General features: G+C 42.3%; 1 protein-coding gene across 2 annotated transcripts in view; it reads left to right on the top strand.

The window, feature by feature from the left end:
- Positions 1-23,079, top strand: part of arnt2 (aryl-hydrocarbon receptor nuclear translocator 2) — a 150,489-nt gene that overhangs the window by 38,151 nt on the left and 89,259 nt on the right. Inside the window, exons 4-7 of one of the 2 annotated variants that reach the window (XM_050041162.1) lie at positions 2,123-2,170; positions 6,065-6,278; positions 11,023-11,236; positions 17,804-17,906. In XM_050041162.1, coding sequence (XP_049897119.1) covers positions 2,123-2,170; positions 6,065-6,278; positions 11,023-11,236; positions 17,804-17,906 — 579 coding nt within the window. The remainder of the gene's footprint in view (positions 1-2,122; positions 2,171-6,064; positions 6,279-11,022; positions 11,237-17,803; positions 17,907-23,079) is intronic. The other variant, XM_050041172.1, reaches the window with a different exon arrangement.

The raw sequence follows: 23,079 nt of genomic DNA, 5'->3' as shown, positions 1-23,079 counted from the left end.
TGTCCCTGTATTGTAGTGGATGAGGCAAAGGAAAAAATATGGTTAATGGACGCTTAAAAATGAGCATTAAAACTTAAAAATTCTAAAATTACTGGATTCTAGTGTAACAGCATCAACACAGGTGTTACATGGTTCTATTTCCTTTTTTTCATGTTAACATCAGCATTCTAGAGTAGCTGCAGATGATTGAGATGCTTTTTGGATAATCCTGTGAGCAGTGCATTACAGTAGTCTAGCGGACAGATAGAAGCATGGATGAGTTTTTTGGTGTCCTTCTGGAATAAAAAGCACCTTACCTTTGCAATAATTCTTAAATGATAAGAACATTTTTTTGTTGTTAATGTGGCTTTGAAAAGTGAGATCAGCAGCCATGATGACACCAAGGTTTCTGACCTGTGTGACACTTTCCAGAGACAGTTGTAACAATTTAAAAGACATTTCCTGTCTGTAAGTGTTTGCCCCAATAACCAGAATTTCCGTCTTGTAACTGGTCCGTAGGCCTGGGCGATATGGTCTAAAAAAAAAAAATCTCAGATTTTTTCCACAACAAATACGATTCACAATTTAAATCGATTTTTCCCCCCTACTTAAAATCAATTTTCAGAAAAATATTAACGGCCTGGTAGCACGTACCTGCGGTCCAAAACATTCAGCATGTGAATAAACCCCGGCTTTTCCACGGTATAAATGGGCACCATATCTCTTGCAATATACATCGCGACTGCATCCGTGATCGCTTTCCACTGGGCCCCTTTCCTATCATACGGCAGTGTTTCCCCTACCATTATATTGGCGGGGGCGACCCAGCCAGGTGAGCACACAAGAGCACGGCCCGTTCCTTTTCTTGGGAACGAGCTCTTTCCCGCTCGCTGCCATGTTGTTTGTGTATCAAGTGCGCGGGGGGGAGGGGTGAGCCCACTTTGAACTACGGGAGCTCAGCAGGGAGCGTCGGTGGCAGATGATAAAGAGAAACTTGATTTTCATTAAAACAAATTGACCTAAACTACACATTCGAATTAATCGATAAAATCAATTTATCGCCCAGCCCTACTGGTCACCTGTAAAAAACTACTTAACATCCAGTTATCACTATCCTTGATAAATTCTAATTGCGTGTCAATAGGGCTGAGATCATCAGGGGACAGGCAAATTTATAGTTGCATGTTATTATCGTAATTATGGTAACACGTGTTTTGTGATAAGCTGGCCTTGCAGCAACAAGCACAAATGAAAAAATAATAGGTCTAAAATTGATCCCTGGAGAACGCCACATGAGTGTAAAAATAAAAAGGAATTAAACTCCCAATCCCAACAAACAATCCAGTGCTTACACAGATTGGCCAATCCACTTTGATCCAGAAAAACTAAGAAATAGACTCTACCATTGTCACTTTTTTTCTTATGTCTTTAGTTTACCTGTTAAAGGGTTTTTGGGGGGGAGTTTTTCCTTATCCGCTGTGAGGGTCCAAAGGACAGAGAGACGTCGTATGCTGTAAAGCCCTCTCAGGCAAATTGTGATTTGTGATATTGGGCTTTATAAATAAAATTGATTGACTGATTGATAGTTACCTTGACCAAGGCTTATTCCGTACTATGGATGGGGTGAAAGCTGGGTTGGTAGAGATCCTATAATTTATTGATAGTCAGGTGATCAATTGATTACTTGTGGACGACATTTTCAAAAATATTGTTTAGGATCAGGAGGTTAGAGATTGGGTTGTAACAAATAACAAATGAAACCTAAGTAAACCTGAGCCTTACTTATGTTGTAAAACCACGTTCAGTGAAGTCATGTTGTATCGAGATGCCAGCAGTTATGTTTGGGAGTTAATGTAATAAGGTTGCATGGAGGCCTCAGCTCTGAAAATGAAACCATGATGTAAGACAATTCTAGTTTTGTAACCTGTCCTTACTCAGAGTAGAACAGAGTATTTTTTATCACTGCACCAGTTTCATCCTTTTTTGTTCAGTTTTGTTCATGTTCTTACCATCAATCTTTGGACCATCTGCTCTCATGCATTATTACATGACAATCACTGCATGTGAGGAATATGCAATATGATACGTTTTTACCTGTATATATGTACATTGTATTACATGCTGTGCTCTCTCTTCTCTGTAGGTATGATGATGATCAGATTCCTGGTGGGGATAAGGAGAGATTCGCCAGGTAGGCCTAGCCAGCTTGGGCCATAGAGGATTTTCCATTAACTCAGGGGTCAACAGATGCCAACCTGTACACTACACACCTGGGGCTGTATTTACAAATGTTCTGAGAATACTCTGATAGGGCTTTCACACTGGCAGGGCACCGGCACGGTTCTGGTTCCCGAGCCCAATTTTGAACCGGCCGGCGCGTTCAGACCGAAAAAATAATTAGTTTCGGAACCTGAAAAGTCAGTTCACAGTAGAACCAAAAAATAGTTGTTTTTTCCTTGCGAACCGTGACATCATACAGTAAGTGGGCATGTGACATTCTAGGCTGTGAAGACCATAGATATCTATAAAAACATGAGCATATACTTTTTACATACCATTCGCCTTATATGTTAAACGTATATGTTACTAGAGTAACAAAGCGAAAGCTTGCAGATAATCCATGCGATCTGTCATTTTGCCGGCTGCTGTGTTTATTTCTGCTTGCCGCTATGTTTACTTCCACCTGAGTGACGCGGAGTAATGTCCTCCCACTTTGGTTTCGCTTAAACTGGTGTGGACACGGGCTGGTTCGCCAGACAGCACCAAGGTTCTGAGACTCCAGAACGGAGCCAGAACCAGAACCAGAACCGTGCCGGTACCCTGCCGGTGTGAAACCGCTATCAGAGAGCTCCTAACTTAACCTAAAATCTTTTAGTAAGGAGTCCTTACTTAATAGCGATTTAGAAAAGTTCTCAGAGCAACTCCGAGTGAGGAAGGGACAGAAACTTTTATCTTAGTGAAGAGGCGTGGTTGTGATTGGTTGTCACAGATGCCCTTTTGTGAGCCTGCAAGGTGTGGACACCCAGTGGAAATGAAATGGACTGCGTGACAACATGAGACTGTGGAAGTGTTGTCATTGTTAGTGTGATCACTCTGCTGATGGGAGGCTGAAACAGACCCAAGTCATCACTGCTGCACTGTTGCATTTTTCCAGTTTTCCAAATATCTTAGTGTTGTGATCATTTATTTCTGGCATTATAACATTTGGTGGGAAATGTGAGCATATCTCTAATGAAATTGACCACATGCATTATCCCTGCGTGATCTAATTTGTGACATTTCATTTACTCACTGCCATGCACTGTTTGGAGAATATTTCTCTGATCTCTGTGTTTCCACCATTTTCTCCTCTGATTAAAAAACTCTTAAGTCTCTTAAAAGTCTTCCTCCCTGCTCCTAACAGTTTTTCACCTTAAGAGCTCTTTTAAGGTCTAAGATGCTCTTTCTTTGCTTTACAAGGATTTAGTCTTAACTTTAAGACTAGGATAAATTCTTAGAAAACATCACAATTCTAAGAATTTTCTTAGAATTTTGTCACTAGGAGCAACTCTTAGTGCTAGGAAGCTTTGTGAATACGGCCCCTGTTCTGATCCCAACAAAGTGAAATACTAACAGCTGGTGCCAAAAAAATCAGGATAGGTGTTTGTATACCAATACATTAGGTCAATATTGGTATATTAGAAATAATGTATTAGCCTGTTAGCATTGACCATCCATATGAAAGTTCTTTTTATTAGCCTGGTAAGACCATCCTGATGACATTAGCTCAACATCCCATTTGGCTTTCTGTATCAGTCTAGTCCTACTGTGATCCAAACACTGTCAATGAACTAGAGTGCTCGCCTTGACAGTAACAAAACATGTTACAAATATGTTGTTACGTTAGATGTAACAGTAGATCTAAAAATACAATTTATTTATATTTACCATTTGAATGTGATATGTACCTTGTTGGCAACAATCCCCATGAGGTTTTTAAGATACACAGGCACATTGCCGGCATTTTTCACCATTTCTTATTGAGCAATAAGGCCTCTGGACTGCCTAATACCAGCTGGCAGCGTCCTTGTTGGATGTCCGAAGCATTGTGAGCACCAATCTGCATGGCTGTGATTCCCAGCTTTGAAGCCTCTTGTATCTTGATCTCAATTAGCGCAATCAGTGGTAAAATAACAATGAACATTGGATTTGTACTGGGGAACATCATCTTCATCAACAACAGAACAAGTTCATAAATCAAGCTTTTGTCAAATCAAGTCTTGAGAATGTCAAAAACATCTTTTCCTCCAAGAAACTCACCTTTTGCTGTGTTTACTAAATTTAGAGTTAGCGCTTGTTGCTTCGTGGGCCTCCATCACTATTCTGCCAGCTGCGGCCTGCATTTTACATCATCAACTGTGACAGTCCCTGATTGGCTGCTTATGTTTTCAACTATGGTGCAGATCCCTGATTGGCCTTGATTGGATTTTAATTTCTGGAAAGTGTTTGGGGCAGCAGTGGGGCCAGACTGGTACAGAGAGCAAAACAGAATGTTGAGCTCACATCATCGGGATAGTCTTACCAAGCTCGTGTTTTATGCCAGATGTCTGGCCACAGAAACCATTACACTGTGGTGGAGGCGCAGTTTACTCAACAGGTGTGCAGATGTCAGTTGGGCTGGGGAATAGAAATACTGATTGGTACGTTGCTTGACAATGTGCTAGCAACAAATCACATCACAGAAATGAAGCTCTTAAATCAATCATGTAACGGTCATTTAGGAACAGCCCATTTTTCAAAAGAGGCACAGCAGGTTGGTTGGGTTAGCTAAACTCACCAGATGATGTTTTCAGTTGTCACATAGATAGGAGTGGTGAGCACACCAGCACAGGAGATTTTGTGTTGGCACAGAAAATGACAGCTCCACAGTCCCAACAGCCTTAAATGTAATAAACAAGAACACAAAGACCTCTGGTGTGTTAACACATTGACCACTTAAAGCCCCCTTTTTTACCAAGTGGGTGAGTCCTGCCAAAATAAGCACAACAAAAATAACCATCCAAGGAAACATGCACAGTAAAAACACCAAAAATTAGACACAATCTTGGAATAAACAATGAGGCACTCAGAGAAAACCCCTAACAATAAACTGCAACATAACTGAGTAGTACATGAGTGAATAATTAAACATGCTAGATATGCAGTTTCTCAATTTAAATGGTGAAATACATTGTAGGTTCAAAACTGAGGGATCACACAGATGAACATAACTGACTCACTACTGACCATATAAGCTATGTGGCTGTGAACCTTTCACATTGCTTAGATATACAGATTTTCTTTTCAATTTTTGTATGATTAATTTATGTAAATAGATTTTCTGTTTGCCACTCAAACAATTGTTGATCCTGAGACTTCAATCTAAGAATTTTAAGTTTAAGGGAATCTTCAAGCTCAGCAGAAATATTGACTTACTATCACGATATATATAAATATCAACCGATATCAGAAATATACATTGTGGTATATATGTATATATTTTTTTGCCATATTGCCTAGTTGTATGGGCCAGCCTCTAAAACCTGCAGCTAAACCTGCTGAGTCCTTATACAACTAGAGAAGTGTTATTTAGATTTTTCCCCTGATGACAGTAACATTTAGAAAGAAACCTACCTTTGGGGCTTTTAATTTATTTATTTATTGTTGCAAGAAACTACCCAAAATAATAGATATTGGGACAGGAAAAGTACCTGCAACTTCAACCTCAGTAAAAGGTTTTTGATTGCATATTAATAGGTCTGAAGGGGATACAGGTAGTACATGTAATCTTCCCACAAATACAGAATGCAGTAGGTTCCTCTAAAAGCCTTTTGTGGCCTAACTTTGTGGTTCCCTACTGCTGTCTTAAGGAAAGTTCCCTCAGTCAATGGAACATTACTCATAGAAGACCTTCCTGGCTTACCTGAGTCATTATAAGCACTTCTGTTTTTTTTTCCACTGAGGAAAACTCAAATAAGAAATACATCCCCAAATGAAAGAATTAGCAGTCAGCTAGTGGTTCCCAGTCTGTAGTCTCCAGCACCTAACTGCTCCTTTCTCTGTTTAGAGAGAACCACAGTGAGATTGAGAGACGCCGACGCAACAAAATGACCCAGTACATCACTGAGCTGTCAGACATGGTGCCGACCTGCAGTGCCCTGGCCCGAAAACCTGATAAACTGACCATCCTGCGAATGGCTGTCTCCCATATGAAATCCATGAGGGGCACTGGCAACACGTCCACTGATGGGGCCTATAAGCCCTCCTTTCTCACTGAACAGGTACTGTATTGTCAGAGAGCCAGAGCTCTATCATACAGGACACAGAAACACCAAACATACCAAAACTCTTTGCACTGTTAATGGTTTTATTTTGTCACCACATTGAGTTTTGTAGTGAAAAATATTTTCATATCAAAGTAAAAACTCATTTCTACAAATTCATTCACACATTATGATAGTGAAAATGCTCAGCTCGGATGGCCTTCGGGAGAGCAAGATGAACATTTTCCATCATATCCAAAAACACCTGGGACTCCCTACATGAATGTGGGGAAATGCTTACAATGCTCTACATTTTTACATGCATTACTGACATGCTTCAAAAACCTGATCATAACAGAATAATAGTATGCATGTAGAATTATTCTGTGCATCAGGATAAGCGCTCGCACAATTTAGAAATTGTACATATAAAAACATTGTATCTGACTAATATACTGAACCTTTCACGATCTGCTCAGTGTTTGATTTTCTCCCCAGCTACTTTCTTTTTATGCCTCCGCGCCAGCGATAGCTGTGGCTGGAGACATTGTGCTTTTGGGTTGTCTGTCTGTCTGTCTGTACTGCAGTACATCTGTCCGTCTGTCCGTCCCATTTTCGTGAACGTGACATCTCAAGAACGCCTCAACAGATTTTTTTATTTTTTTTCAAATTTGGCACATCTATACACTTTGACTCAACAATGAACTGCTTAAGCCCTGCGATAGTCTGACGACCTGTCCAGGGTGTACCCTGCCTCTTGCCCAGTGTCAGCAGGGATAGGCTCCAGCCCCTGTGACCCCCAAAAGGATAAGCAGTTACTGAAAATGAATGAATGAATGAATGAATGAACTGGTTAGATTTTGGTAGCCAAAGGTCAACGTGACCTTGCATTTGTCTCATTCTAGTGAACAAAAAGGCCTTCATTTATCAGACGAATGTACGGCAGAAAACTGTGTGCACGACCATTTCCACGCAAGGCTCGGCATTTATCAATTTGGATGTGAGCGGACGCTACAATCAAATCTTACGTCAGGTCTCATCTCGTGTACGCAAGTTTGAGTCAGTGTGGATTTGCGGTGCAGCACAGCAAAATCTGTCTGAGTCTGAAAATAATTATTAAACAAACCTCAAACTTGTCATCTAAGCATAAGCAGCCACATATTCAGTACATATTAAAAAAGGATTCCCAGAATGAATAAAACAAAACAAAATAAAATAAAATAGCCTATGTTCTTACTGATACTTAACTCTTTTTTTTAGAAAATAAAAAATATGATAAACAGCCTAAGCATGATAACTATACATTTAATAGATAGGCCTGTACATTATTATACTCTAAAATTTGACATATACAAACAGAAATCTGTGTTTGCAAAGGAACTCATTGGCAAAATTCTCTGTTTGTTTTTGGTGTTTTCGATCAAAGCCTGAGTGTGACACAATTTCAAGCAATCAAAAGCATCTGGTAAGATATGTCCACTGTGGTTGGTTAGATTTATATCCACTCCCCTATTTAAACAAGAGCTTTGACAGTTATCAAATCTCGACAATGGCAGATTTGCTTGTGTTGCAACAGTGGTACGCGGGTGTGAGACGTGAGCGAGTTTTCAGGGACCGCATGGATTGTCTCATGGAGAGTGATGATTGGCTTATTAGTCACTTTCGGCTCCCAAGGCATGTGATCATTGCTTTATGCCACAATTTAGAAGCCCGCTTAAAGAGGGAAACCAGAAGGTCAAATGCCTTACCTGTGCCGGTGCAGGTGCTCGCCACGCTGGGGTTTTTTTTTTGGACACCGGGACCTTTCAGTGGGAGATCGGGGACAGGGCTGGGGTCTCCCAGCCAACTATCAGCAGGACGATGCCAGCAGTGTTGGCAGCAATCAAGTCCTTCTCCCGCAATTACATTCGGTTCCCGTACAATGATCCCCAGCAATCTGTGTTTAAAAGGCAATGTTATGAGATTGCTGGGTTTCCAAATGTAATTGGAGCGACTGATTGCACTCATGTGCGCCTGAAGCCACCATCAATGAATGATTACGCATTCATCAATCGCAAAAATTACCACTCTATTAATGTACAGGTAATTTGTGATGCCAGGCTATCACTACTAAACATCGTAGCCAAGTGGCCGGGTTGAACGCACGACTCATTTATATTCCATAACAGTAGAGTGGGCACACGGCTACGGGAGGACGCACTAAAGAGCCAGAGTCATCTCCTCGGTAAGTAGGTAAACTGCGTTAAATTGATCTAAACAAAGTAGGCTATTAAATTATTAACATTTTGGTATGGTTCTTGTTCTAGGTGACAAAGGTTATCCCCTCACGGAATACCATATAACCCCGCTGGCAAACCCTGCCACAGAGCAGGAGCGCAGGTTTAACAGTGCGCACACACGCACACAGGTCACGTAGGAGCCCTGCTTCGGGTTGCTCAAGGGCAGGTGGCTCTGTCTTGGACCAGCAGGGGGAACGCTGCTGTATACCCCAGAAAAGGTGTGCGACATCATTTTGGCCTGTGCAGTTTTGCACAATATTGCTTTAGACAATGGAGTGCCGTTTGATGTGCCGGCGCAGCCAGATGAACCAATGCCCATGGAACCGTGGCCAGCACAGCCTCCACTGGGGGCTATACGGAGGAAACAGGACCTCATTCATTGCTTCTAAAATGTAAAGTATACCTTAAAGTTGTTAAAGTGCTCTACAGTATTTAATCAGTAATGTAATGCAAGTATAGCCTAGGGGCTATTGGCTATAGGGATATTCAGTACAGACAATGGACAGCGTTTAGTCATTTAAACATTTTATTCAGGTCTTTTTTTTAGATTCCCGTTAATTTCTTTTAGCGTGTTATTAATTGCCTTAAGCGTGCTAACAACTGAAGTCAGTAAACGGTATATTTCTGTCTGCCTTTCCAGGACCTCTGCCGTGATGATTGCGGGTCTTGGCCCAGCACGAGAGGTGGAGGGCATGCGCTCGCCCTCGGTTGCCTGGCTCGGTGGGTCTGGCTCAGTGGGACTGCTCTAGGGAGAAGACCTGGACGCCATGCCGCTGGTGCCTGGCTCTGAAACAGCATTTAAAAGAAACAATAAAAATGTGTACCTGTGTAACATGTGTAAGCCTATTTCTTTGGACAATAGTGTACTGTCAGGGTTAAATTAACTGTCCGATTATACAATGCAAACAAAAGAAGGGCTGTTAGTTACCATTCTGCTCTAGCTCCGACACAAGTGCGTCTGTGTCTCCACCACCACCACCACCACCACCACTTATGCCAGAGATAAATTCTGACCCGATTAGTGAGGAGATTTTTTCCTTGGTCCCCGTCAGGGTCAGGCTTGGGTCTGGTTGGCCTCCTCCAGTCTGCGTGCTGTTGTGCCTAAGTGCAGCAACACACTTTTTTTGTTTTTTATGGCCATTTTGCCTTTAATGGACAGGACAGGTAAGCGTGAAAGGGGGAGAGAGAGGGGGGATGACATGCAGCAAACTAAGCCACCGATGCCCCTGCAACACGCTTTTTTGTTGCCATCTTTAAGTCTGACCACTTTTTCTTGACCTAAACGTAAAGAATTGTGACTTGATCAACTACCAGGCATAGGCTATTGGGCTATGGATGTATATAAGATTCATTTTTTTATTATCATCATCATTAGTCATAGGCTACTTAATGAGAATTTTATTCAAACCTCAGCCGGAGTCCGTTTGTCACTGTTGACTGACCGTGATCTTCTTCCAGACAGCGTTTTTATGGGCTCCTTTAATGCCAGTTTTTAAACTTCTAAAAAGCACGTCTTTATTTACCTCCACCTCAGACGTGAGGGTGTCAATTTCCAGCTCGGAAAAGTTTCTCTTCTTTGCAATATTTCTCCTCTCCATGTTGTGACCTCAAAGGGCGAGGCCTCCGAACCATGAATATTTAAGGCCGTGACATGCTAATGACGATCGATTTCAGCCACCGCATTTTTTAAGGCCTGATCATTCGTACGCTGGGATTGATCAGATACGAACGTTTCATACATCACACGTGTGTCTTAGCATAAGATGAATCCTGCGCTCAGATCTGCACCCGTTTCCACCTAAGATTGATAAATGAGGGCCAATATCTCCAGAACACCTTAAGGAAATTTCTTCAATTGTTAGACGAACGTCCACCCAGACTGAAGAATAAACTGGTCACAATTGTGTGGTTGAAGGTCAAAGGTCAAGGTCAGTGTGACCTCAAAAATGTGTTTTTGGCCATAACTCAGGAATTCTTACACTAATTATGACAAAATTTCACAGAAAAGTCTAATAGGATAAAACAATGAAGTGATGAAATTTTATACGTGAAAGGTCAGAGGTTAACTTTACCGTGACATCGTAATGTGTGTGTGAAGGACATGAATATAAACTGTAAGAGAAACTTGACTGGTGCATTCAGGCATTGTAGTTTTAAAAATGCTCAGGTGTTTTTGAGTTGAAGAAGGCGCTGTGCCCCTTCAGCACTACCGGACTCTTACCCTTGTTTGTAATCATGGCTAAGTAGTGAATGTAATACAACATACAGGTCTATTATAAATAAGCTACCCCCCCACATTTTAACTCTGCCTCTTAATTTGAATGGAATGCAAAAATATATAACACTTCCTCCCCCTTATAGTCCAGATCCATAACACGATTTAAGTTTAGTTCATTAATGAACATGTCTTTGATCTTCGTGCGTGTGTGTGTGTGTGTGTGTTTGTTTGTTTGTGTTCTCATGTTCCTTTCTGCTCCCTGTAGGAACTGAAGCATCTGATTCTGGAGGCGGCAGATGGCTTTCTGTTTGTGGTTGCTGCAGAGACGGGACGGGTGATCTATGTGTCGGATTCCGTTACGCCCGTGCTGAACCATCCCCAGTCAGAGTGGTTTGGCAGCACCCTGTATGAACAGGTCCACCCTGACGATGTGGACAAGCTCAGGGAACAGCTCAGTACTTCAGAAAACTCCATGACAGGTAGAGAAAGTACTGTCACCAAAAATTCTCTTTCAGTTGAAGGTTTTCTTTTTTTTTTTTTGCTTTTGTTAATCATTGATTTGCAGAATATCTGACAAGAGCAGGTGGGAGTCCTCATAACCACCTGTCCCACACAACATGCAGATATAGGTACTTCAATTTAGACAGCCACTGTGCTAACTTTTTTTCACAAATAATACCCAGCTCTTTCTCCTGTTGTCAAACACAGCCAGTTGCTTAGAGTATCCCTATACCTGGCTTCATTATCTATCTGTCCTGCTGTTGATTGTTGATCTGTCTGCTTGTGTGTTAGAACCTTTGTTAAGTTATTCTGCTATTTTGTGACATTATGTCACATTTTATGAAGTTAACTTTGATTAACCATACTCTAGTGCCAGCAACAGTTCAGAATCAGACCAGACTGGGACTGGGGGTGTTCTTGAATGCATAGGCAGCTCATGAAACAATGGGCCCCTGGGCCCAGACACATAGAAGGAAAACCTTATAAATGAATCGATCTTATGCGATGCATTTTTTTCCTGGCTTTGCCTTGTGCAAGATCATCCATGATATCACCAAGGTCCAATGTGTTTGTCAGTTTGCTCTCATTTGCCATGAGAGAAAGAGCCCTCTGGTGTTTTTACATCAACTTTGTTCTCAGTTCATTTTTAATCCTGGAGAAGAGAGAGAATGACCGCTCACCTAAGCAGTGACTGACGAGCAGAGTCAGAGATAACCGCAGCGCAACACAAACATCTGGAAACATAGTTTGCAGGTCATTATCTGGGATTATTCAGAGCAGCCATTTTGGACTTGAATCATCCCTCAGGCTTAATAAATGGTCGTAGTTGGATTTGTTAATCGCCTAAGGTCAGGTGCTGTGTGCTTCTAGCTTACAAGAGTGTGAAGGCAGGTTGCCTCTGAGGTTGCTAAGCAACCTTATCAAGCACTGTATCATAGCCTATTTCCATGAAATCCTAAGTTCAGAGCTGATCTTCTTCTAGGCGCTATTTGTGTGTAGCTCTGGTAGCTCTGTACTAAATGATCAACTTCTTATTCATATTTATCACAGAGATGGCACAGCAGATTCTAGTCTCTGCTTGAAGGCCTGAACGTGTCCTTCATTTGATTACACAGTTTGGTCTTGATCAAATTCATCTCTGAGAACATGTATTCCACAGCTGCGTTGCTGTATGACAATGCCAGAAGTGAGAGAGTGAATGATCCAAGTTCAGCAAAGTCCTTGTCACCGGCAGCATCCTTATGATTTCTCACTTCAGTCCAGAGCTGTCTGGTTTTTCAGTTGTCTGTATTCTTCCAGTGAAGCGTGTCTAGCACTCTCCACTGTGGATCAAGCTTTCTGATGTCTCCTGTGTACAGTCAGAGACATGACAGAGATGCAGGCTGGGTTTTTTTCACTGAGCCCCGTAGATGGACTCAAGGCCCTGTTGGTTGGCAGAAGTTATTTCATTTGTTTCACAGATTCAAGCAGTTATTCTTTTAAGTTTTTAACGAAGTCTGCTGCTGGTGCGGCGAAATATGTGTTCTCAAGCTTCATCTGGAACTGAATTCCATAATCAACCATGGAGAGAGGCAGCTGGTTGGTTTCAATGGCCCTGCCAAAGTTCATGATCTCTGACCACCTTGAGCTGTCCACACCCACAGTGCTGATTAGGCTCAGACCAAACTGGAAATCCATCGGTTAAGGAAAAAAAAAAAAAAGGCGAGTTTTTCGACTAACGGAAGTGCAGGGGTAAGTTGTGCTGTTGTCCATGTTTTACATGTTGACGAGACAGCGTTTTGGGTGGAGTGGTCGCCATGGACGTAGAGCTTGCTGTTTCTGTATGTACACATTTTCTGGGGACACCTGCATGTCTCGGCCCCGCCCCCTTCACTGTGATTGGCTAAAACGCAGCATCATTCAACCTCAAAGCCCCCCCAATGCATCTTTTGGACACAGCTTTAATCCTTGTAAAAAATAAACCAAAACTGAAAACGCAAAATTGCCAATTCAGAGTTGACTTCGCATATCCACCATTTAAACTAATGATACCAGCAAAAGTAGACACCAGACATGGTGCATAAATCACAAATTAAGGCAACCACAGCCAGTCACTCTACTGCCGCTTTCTCTAGCTCCTTTTACACTGCATCTTCAAGGCAGGAATGTCACACTGTTATTCTCCCTCACAGTTCTGTATAAAAGGTACAGTTGTGGAAATGGGGGAAGAGAGTTGTCTTGCCTTTAAGGTGGCATCAGAGATAGTAACAGCACTGCAGTGCTGTCTGTATAAAGAGGAAAGCCAGCAGGATGAGATCATGTGCAGCACAGGTGTGACGTTTTGACAACATGTTATCCGTGCAACCCAACACGGGAGATTAAAAAAGCAGCTGATAGCAGTCAGCAGCTAATTCAAAGAACAGTGGTAAAAATTGTCCGCAAACTGAGAAAACAAAGAGGGAGCTCCTTACCGTCCAAGCAGAGTAGAGATCATTTGCCATATAACAGAGATGGTAAATGATTATAAACAAACCAAACAACAAATCATTGCTGGTACTATATGTTTATAGATAAGGAATGCTAATAATACAGTACATATTTTGAGTTGGGTGGCACGGTGTTGCAGTAGTTAGCACTCTAGCACTCTCGCATCACTCTCACGTCACTCTCGCCTCACTCTTTCCATGTCAGCATGGGATTTCTCAATCCAAACACATGCAGGTTAGGTTAATTGGTGAATCTAAATTGCCTATAGGTGTGAATGTGAGTGAGAATGGTTGTCAGCCCTGTCATAGTCTGGCAGCCTGTCCAGGGTGTACCCTGCCACTCGCCCAGTGACAGCTGGAATAGACTTCAACACACCCGCGAGCCTGTACCAGGATAATTAGGGACCTTGGCCGATTTTATCAAAAATTTGGTAAAATGAAAACATTAACCCCTGAAGTGCCAAAATGGGCTCTCTAGCGCCACCTTGACACACTAAAATGGCCGCTGCGGCCCGTAGGAATGGCATAGAAAGATCAAACCAAAACTGGCTTGTTCCTCTCTTCAAGACCTACAAATCACTGCTGACACCCCTGACCTAAATCCAACAGGAGGTGAGCTATTTGCCCTTTAAAGTAAGATTTCGCTTTCAAAAAAAGACCATCTGCCTGGTCTCACAGCTTGTCTTTCCCTCTGCTGCATGCAACTCATTAATCGTCATGACAACGCCTTCACTCTCACAGACCTCTGTGTGTGTGTGTGTGTGTGTGTGTGTGTGTGTGTGTCTCACAATCTTTAAAGGACAGATTGCAGCTGCAGAATCTTCATTTTAAACAGCATCTACACATTATATATCAGTGTTTTCCATCTATTGCATACTACTACAGCATTTATTACTTATAGTACTGTTGCTACTTTTGTAATTATGACTGTTAGATACATATTGTAACGTACTGTGATATTAGGGCTGGGCAATATGACCAAAATATCACGATATAAGTAATTTCATATCCCGATAACGATACATATCACGATATAGGTCATTTCATATTCTGGTAACGATACATATCACGATATAGCACATTTTAATCCAATGATAAAAAGTTGCTACCGACTCATTTTAAAGAAGATGAGAGAAAAAGAGAGAGAGAGCGAGCAGCTGTGGTCGAGCAAGCTAGAGAGTGAGTGAAGAGCGGGAGCGCTGGTAGCGAGAAAGCTTGTGAATCAGATCAATAAAACGTTATTTTCTGATTGTTTCACAGCGGTTAGGTTCTAAAGCACAAACACGCCCACACACCTCCGCTCAACACTGAGTCTGTAGTCCGCACCACCTGATTTGGTCTGAATAAGTCGCTGCTTGTCTGCTCTTTCTCAGCGTTGCGGGGCTCAGCCAGTGAAGCAGAGACAGACTGCAGTGGAGTTATATAAACTCGTTATGTTACTGTAAGTGCCGTAAAAGCTTTGCGAATTCAAAAACCAAGAAGAGCAATTTATCAATGTGATCCGTGCAAAAGATGGACAGACTCCAAATGACGAAAAATATTGCCGTAAAAAGTGTAATTTGCGTCACAACGATATAAATGATAGAGCAAAATATGAAACGATAGACATTTTTCTCTCGTCACACGATATATATCATCATATCGCACAGCCCTATGTGATATTAAGTCCCTCTATTGCCAAAAATGACAAATGGCCGGCAGCAAATTATATAAACACTCATTACAAACAATCAAAGACTTGAGACTTGACTTAGACCATGGCTTAAAGTCTTGAGACTTGACTTAGACTATAGCTTAAAGTCTCAAGACTGGACTCGAGCTGAAAGACTAGGGACCTGACTTGGACTCGAGCTTGAAGACTTGAGACCTGAGTTAGAGTCTTGCTGAAAGACTTGAGACTTGATTTGGACTCTAGCTTAAAGACTTGAGACTTGACTTGGACATGAGCTCAAAGACTTAAGACTTGACTTGGACTCTAGCTCTGAAATGCAGGCACAACAACATGTAATAAAGTTTGGTCAGTAGTGTTTTCACCAGGAGTTGTGGGCCCACAGGTAACTTAACATTGAACCTGTTTAACCTGGGTACAAACGGGTAAGAGACTCAAGACTGACAACCACACCACTAAGTACAAAAATATATGTTTGTCTTTGTTTCATAAATCCCAATATTTAATAGAAGTCCTGAGTTGAGGTTGGCTATGGCAAGGCAGGGTGAGCCTACGGTTTTACCTGGCCAAGAAACAATGGCAGCGGGCTGACTCTCTTTTGTATTATTAACAGTTTTATTGTTATTTCTTTGTTTCAGATTTAACGCACATTCAACAAGGGAAAATCAGATTGGAAAGGCACAAGAATAGAAAATAAACAACACAAAACAAAAAGTACTAGGCAAACAGTAATCAAAAAAAGCAATGGGGTGATAATTCAGGGGTGACATTCATCTAGCATATGTAACATACATCGCATCTCATACATCCATTGAGTACAAGCCTTTTAAATTGAGGGCAGCTGTTTTAAAAGTGTACAGACTGTCCCAGTGGTCTTCCAGCCCCTTATCAAAGTCTTTTAACAGGCAGGCTGTTGTAGTTGACACTAACAAATGGCACCACCACAACCAGCCCAAACAGAGCCAACAGGTTATGTTATGACCAATTTAAAGTTACCATTGCGTAACGTTACCTAACTTATGTTGTGGAGCATTATTTTCCAACCTCACAGAGGCACCTTCAAAGGTGGCTGTGGCTACACCAGGCCCAGGGAGATCAGCTTCTCAAGTGATTTGTCCTCCATGTTTAATGTACACCATATCTTCTATCACTCATGGTACATGCTAATTCTACATTCACAAGGGTATTGTGTGTTTTAAGACACTGATGGTGAGAGTGACATTGAAAATGTGTAAGTGTCTGACAAGCTCATAGTGCCCACTAGAGGGCAACATTGCCTTGTTAATTGTCTTCCTCTGCATGATACTGTGGAAGCTCCACAGTAGCTTAGTGTCTGTCAGTCTGTCCATGTGACCTCAGAGGTCCTCTGAATCACAGTGTATACCCAGGAGAGCCACGCTATCCATACAACACAATAACCTCCATGTAGAGCTGTGAAAGATGAAATTACACACACAAGCATGCACACATACACAAGTACGTACACAACCTTTGAAGTCCCAGCATTTCTCAGAGGTCAGTTTCATTGAGTGGAAATAAAGCAGTATATTTTGGAGGCTCTTTCCACTGCTGCTGCTGCTGCTGCTGCTGCTGCTGCTGCTGCTGGTCACCATGTTCACTGCTCACTGGCCTTTGTTACAGATCTTTCAACCTCTGTAGCACCAGTGAGTGCTATGTGCAAAAACAGCAAACATACAGTCCTGCTGTTTATTTGATATCATTTTTCATTTACTTGGTTTGTTTCCTTCCCTGATAAAATTTTGCTTTATAATTTTAAGGGAGGGAAAAGCTGTGCAGGCCAGACTGATACAGAGAGCAAAACAGAATGTTGAAGTTCCGTCATCAGGATGGTCTCACCAGGCCACCAGTTGCCTACTGTATGAGACATACTGATTTTGAACTACCTGTGGGAAGAATGAACATGTAACAGTCTGTCTATTAGTGATTAAAAGCCCTGGTCCTGCTGTCGGCTTTTCTTTCATCATGTCTCTCCCCATGAACCCCAAATTGATCACAATGACTGTTACATTTGTGAGTGCATGTGTGTGTGCATTTTTATTGCTTCTGAGCAGGTAGCAGGTGGCACCTTGTATCGTAGTGTCGGCCACAAGTGTGTGTGAATGGATGGATGGTGTTTGTGTTGTCACCAAGATTAGAGTAGTGTCTTATAAATAATGTCCATTTACTATTTTTTCCTGCTTACATGTCCACAGATAAAACAAGGATCATAGACAAAATTGGTGTGTCTGCTTGTGTGTTTTTTGTCTCAGCCTAGTAAGCACATACAAGGCCATTTGCTCCTCCCTTAGGTTTGCTAATCAAAATACAGATGGATATGAGAAGTTACTGTTTCTTGTAAATGAGTCTTTACCAGTCTACATGTTATCTCTGCCCTGTTTGTGTGTTAACAGGACGGATTCTGGACCTGAAGACAGGAACAGTGAAGAAGGAGGGACAGCAGTCCTCAATGAGGATGTGCATGGGCTCCCGACGGTCTTTCATCTGCCGCATGAGGTGTGTGTAGTGTGTGCCTAAGTGTGTGTGTTTGAATTTTTGTCCATAGACTTGGTGGAGGTGTTGTTTTCAAAACTGGGTTCGGCTTGACTAGGCTGTCTGCTGTTATATCATCGTGTGTTATTTAACTCAAGGCACTACATTTTCAAAACTTTTTTTCAAACTATTGCAGTATTTCAGTAATTTAACCTTAAAATGTGTTGTTTTTTTACACAAGAAATCCAGAAATATTTTGGTTAGGAATTAAACACCTTTTCGACAGTCATGGGCTTGCTTGGTCTGGCTTGGTTTGGCTTGGTTTGGTTTGGTTTGAGTCATCAGACCAGCACGGCAGGAATTTGCGTTTCCATCTCAGCAGGGCTACCCACTTGAAGGTGTGTCTTTAACTGATGACGGCTTGTCTTGGGTGATGATGTTTAAGCAGTGGGCTCATTCACAGCTAAAGTCCCCTGTTATTTTTGCCACATGTCTTTTTCCATCACACAGCTGAGCAGGAAGAAGAAGTTTACCTGTTGAGCTGTTTGCAGAGGTGCAGCAAGAGCCTGTTGTCTGCAGCTCTTTATGAACATCTCACAGTGACTGTTTCTGATATCACTCTTCCTTGTTGTTAGACTTATTGCTAGACATCAGAGATGGGGGACTCGAGTCACATGACTTGACTTGAGTCGCAAATATGATCACTTGAGACTTGCTTGATTAATGTTGATAAAAGACTTGACTTGACTTTGACTTTGTATTCATGACTTGAGACTTGAGACTGCATGCTAAGCACCGTTGGGAGTCACTTCTGTTTACGCTCAACAATGTTATCAAACACAACGGAGTCGCATTTGCGACTAAAAATAGTTTTGTGCGAGCAAAAGAAATCATTCAGGAGCACGCTGTGCAAGTACAGATTTCAACCAGCAGCAGAAACTGGCGAATCCTGCCAGTTGTGGGTTGAACAGGGGTCACAGACAGGAATATGGCAGAGCACAAAATGGCCACCGCCACAAACAGGGGTCACAGACAGGAATATGGCAGAGCACAAAATGGCCACCGCCACAAGATAACGGTTTACTGGCGACCGAGAAGCCCGGCTCCAGGTCCAATAATTTCCTCTTCGTTGGTGTCATGACTGCCCAGAAGTACCTGAACAGCCGAGCCGTGGCGGCACACAGGTATGTGACGTGTCAGAGGAGAAACGAGCCGTTCACATTTGTCTCTTTGTGGCAGGTAACGGTCCACAAACCTCACTGCACTGAAGGATTGCTCTTAACTTATCAGAGGAGGAGGGTGGCTGGTTGATTTTTATTTTATTTATTCATTTTATTTATTTTGATCCCCCCTGTAGCCACAAATATTTTTCCTTGAGCTTTTCGAAGTGACTGGTGGAAAATGCATGACCCTTCACCATGAATTAGATTTTTAAACTTTAAACTCAGCTAAATTTTAAAAATCTAATTCATGGTGAAGGGTCATGCATTTTCCACCAGTCACTTCGAAAAGCTCAAGGAAAAATATTTGTGGCTACAGGGGGGATCAAAATAAATAAAATGAATAAATAAAATAAAAATCAACCAGCCACCCTCCTCCTCTGATAAGTTAAGAACAAACTGTGCCAGGCGACCCACCTACAAAAGCCAGTGAACTAAAGACATCCTTTGTGTCTAATAGTAGAGCAGTAGGCCCAATGTAGCCTTGTGTGTGTGTGTGTGTGTGCTGGGCCCTTACCGCACACATGATGGAGGAGAGGGTGGCTCCAGAGGAGCCTTTGTATTTTGTTGTTTTCCTATAAAAATTTTCACTGCACTCCTAAATTCTTTCTGTGCTCCTAAATTTTTTCACTAGGAGCACATGTGCTCCTAGTGAAAAAAAGGTTAGTGTAGAGCCCTGTTTGAACTTGTTTTTAGCCTCATTGTAGCCTGTAGCTCTAACTGCCTCTCTGGGCACCGAATTCACGTGTGCGCACTTGTGCAAGACCGTGAGACATGGGCACCGTGTTCATGTGTGTGTGCTTGCTTCAAGCGGCAACCTCCAGGGATGACAAGTGAAGCCAATGCGAAAGTGCCAAAAACTGCAGTTCGTTGAATGGCCACTTGAGGCAGGCTCCAAAAGCGAATGTTTACAGCCTGGTACAAAAAACGGTTTTGGTCTCTACAGCTAATTTCCCCTTTCATGACAACTGTACGGGGGGGTGAATTTTTTTATAACTCATCCGTTTAAATCTTATTAAGGCTTAAAGTTGCGCATAATTAAGGGCGTGGTCACTTGGAGTGACAGGAGGCGCCATCATGGGTGGCTAACTAGCCGCTGGCTGTCTGCTAGGCGTCATCTCAGTTAATTCGCAAGTCATTGAACCTGACCTCAGCCGTGTTTGTGCCTTTTGGATATTTTGTTTTGTGAGGGAGCTGGCACCAAGCGGGTGCATGAGCGGGAGCAGGCAACACCACAGGGCTAGCTAAAGTAGCCTAGCTTGTTAGCCTTAGCTAACTTAGCAGCTTCGAGCGAGGTTGGCATGTTTAAGCAACCAGGATTCATTTGGCCCGCCTTTTTGCCCATTTTTGATTGGCTGGGAGTTGGGCGGAGTCAGGCACTGCCAAAATGGCGATGGCCAGAGCCGCCTACTTTGAGCTTCAAACCTGTTCCTTAGAAACCAATGGGTGACGTCACGGTGACTACGTCCATATTTATATACAGTCTATGGCTTGCTTTCGCTGGTCTCGCGTTGGCTGGTTGGTGCAGCCTGGACCCAAATGTTTTTGTTGCCATTTGCTGAGCCTGGGCTGCCTACAAAGACTGGACTTTTTCACAGCATATTCAGAGGACATGTAGCTAGCGGATCATGAGGAGATGTTTGCTGTATGTGACATATGACTTGACTTGTGACTTGCTTGACCTGAGCGATGACTCGACTTGACTTGCTTGACTTATAGTAGGGACTTGACTTGCTTGATTCTCACCACAACTAACTTGGGACTTCCTCGAGACTTGAAGGTAAAGACTTGAGACTTGCTTGTGACTAGCACGTGTGACTTTCCCCCATGTCTGCTAGACATTGTTAGACTTGCCTTTATTGAAGAAAAGCCACTAACAAAGTTCCACTTATTCAGTGCAGAACATGTCATTTCCTTTAGATTCTTCACAATAGAAGTCCCCTGTTATTTTGTTACGTAAAAACTTTTATTGTGAAGCAGCAAAATAAGGAAATGTGGAGTTTTTGAGCAGCAGCTTCACACAACTTCTAATACAACTGATAGCAAACAGTAAGATGAAGCAGACATCTGAAGTAAAAACAGGACACAGGAGAGAAACTAAACCACAAAGATTCAGTTAGAAGCTACAAAAGTACTGAGAGCTGAACACACAGAGACTTCTAAAAATGCCTTTCTCTCTGATCTCCTGCAGACAGGGGTGAGTAGAGTCTCGTAACAGACACACTTGTTGGAGGGGGAGAGGCAGGTCGAAGGGGTTGGCTGTGAGACGGCACCTTGAGGGTGGCCCGCCTGGCTTTTGGACCTACTCCGGAGATGGTCCATCTCTGGCGCAGCTCAGCGTGGCATGGCGCGAATGGAAATGCACATCAGTGCGGCATGGCTTGACTCTATACAGCCAAAACTGACAGTGGAAAAGGCTCATTAGTCCAGTCACACATTTTAGATGTCATAGGGTTACATCAGTATTAATTTCAGAAAGATTTGGTTTGTCAAAATGGCTGACATTGTCTTTCTAACTTTTATAATTCCTTCAGACTGATTTCATCTTGGTGACACTTGCAGAGAATATGAGTTTATTTTAAAGTGGTCATTTTTTAGCAGTGTTAATTATGAATCATTGTGCCACTGATATTTTTATATAATGACTAATTATTATGAAGGTGTTGCTGAAATGATAAAACAAATGGAACATCTGATACAAGTCACATCTGCTTTATAACAGTAAATGGTAATAAATTACCATGCAAGCAAGCTGAAATGGTGCTCGGTGGTGAACAGCAGGGGCTGGGGTAATGCGAAAGGCAGTCAGCAGTACATAGCTCACAAAGTGACAGCCATTAAATCTTTACAATGGCAGTTTTGTTTCTTTCGGCTGCTGCCTACACAGAACATTCAACATTCCTGCTGAGCTGTTTCTAATTAGCTTCACAGACACTTTTACAATAGTGTTTGATATGTGATTGATTGTGGTGTTCAGACTATTATTCCCACAATTATTCATAATATTCTGGCCTGTGCAGAACTCTCAGAATGAGTCAGAGGCAGAGGAGGAAACTGGATGATGCAACATTTTAGTCTGGAGGTTTAAACATGTGTCCTCTCACAGAGTCTGTGATAAAAACTTATCTTTCAGCTCGATCATGTGTGATGACTTGCCATCCAGCAGGAGACTATTGGTGAAGGTGTTAATCTGACACATTAAACGTTAGTCAAACCAGATAACGAAAAGATATCCTGGGTAAGCTGAACTGGCTTTGTAGTACAGGCTTTGGGATCAACACACGCAAATCTATCCAGGATCAGCAACACATTCTCACTCTGACCGTGTCACATATCAACGTTTGGTCATGGACTTTCCATGTTGAGATTTGACATGCAAGGTACCCTGGGTGTGTTGGTTGTTGACGTTCTAGGATTCCCTGTCAACCTCAGCCTATTACATGCATTGTCTGTTTTTGAAGTACACTTCCGTTTTCACAGGAAATGTGCAGTATGCATAAAGTCTCTTTCAAAATAAATGCACTACGTCAGTACAACACCGTAAATTGACTGTTTTTTCCTTCAACAACAATCGCACATGGTTACGATTTTCCAACATCGGTTTGGCGATACAGTCTCACGGGAAGCTGCCTTAACTTAAGTTGTTGTCCTATCACCTTGTGATGCTGCTGGGCACCATTAAACAGTAACGCCGGCGGGTTGCGTATCATGCTGACGTGAAATAGACTCACAAGTCAGTCTTTAGACGCTTTGCTTAACTAAAGACTGATGACTTTCTCCCTGATTTTGTGTTTAGATGGACGGATACAATTTCAGAGTTTAAAAAAATTCCCTACGTTGCAGAACCAATAGTAAATCTGCAGGGCGGTCCTTTGGTGGCTCGCTGAACTCTTGTGCTTGTAAACATAGTCCCAGTAGAAACACGTGTAGCGGTACAAAATGGCTCAGCCGCGCTCGCAGAAAACGCCATCAAAGTT

Source organism: Epinephelus moara, chromosome 1 (genome assembly GCF_006386435.1).
Source record: "Epinephelus moara isolate mb chromosome 1, YSFRI_EMoa_1.0, whole genome shotgun sequence".
NCBI lineage: Eukaryota > Metazoa > Chordata > Actinopteri > Perciformes > Serranidae > Epinephelus > Epinephelus moara.
The sequence above is the reverse complement of the archived record's forward strand: the minus strand, read 5'-3'. Positions and strand labels throughout refer to the sequence as shown.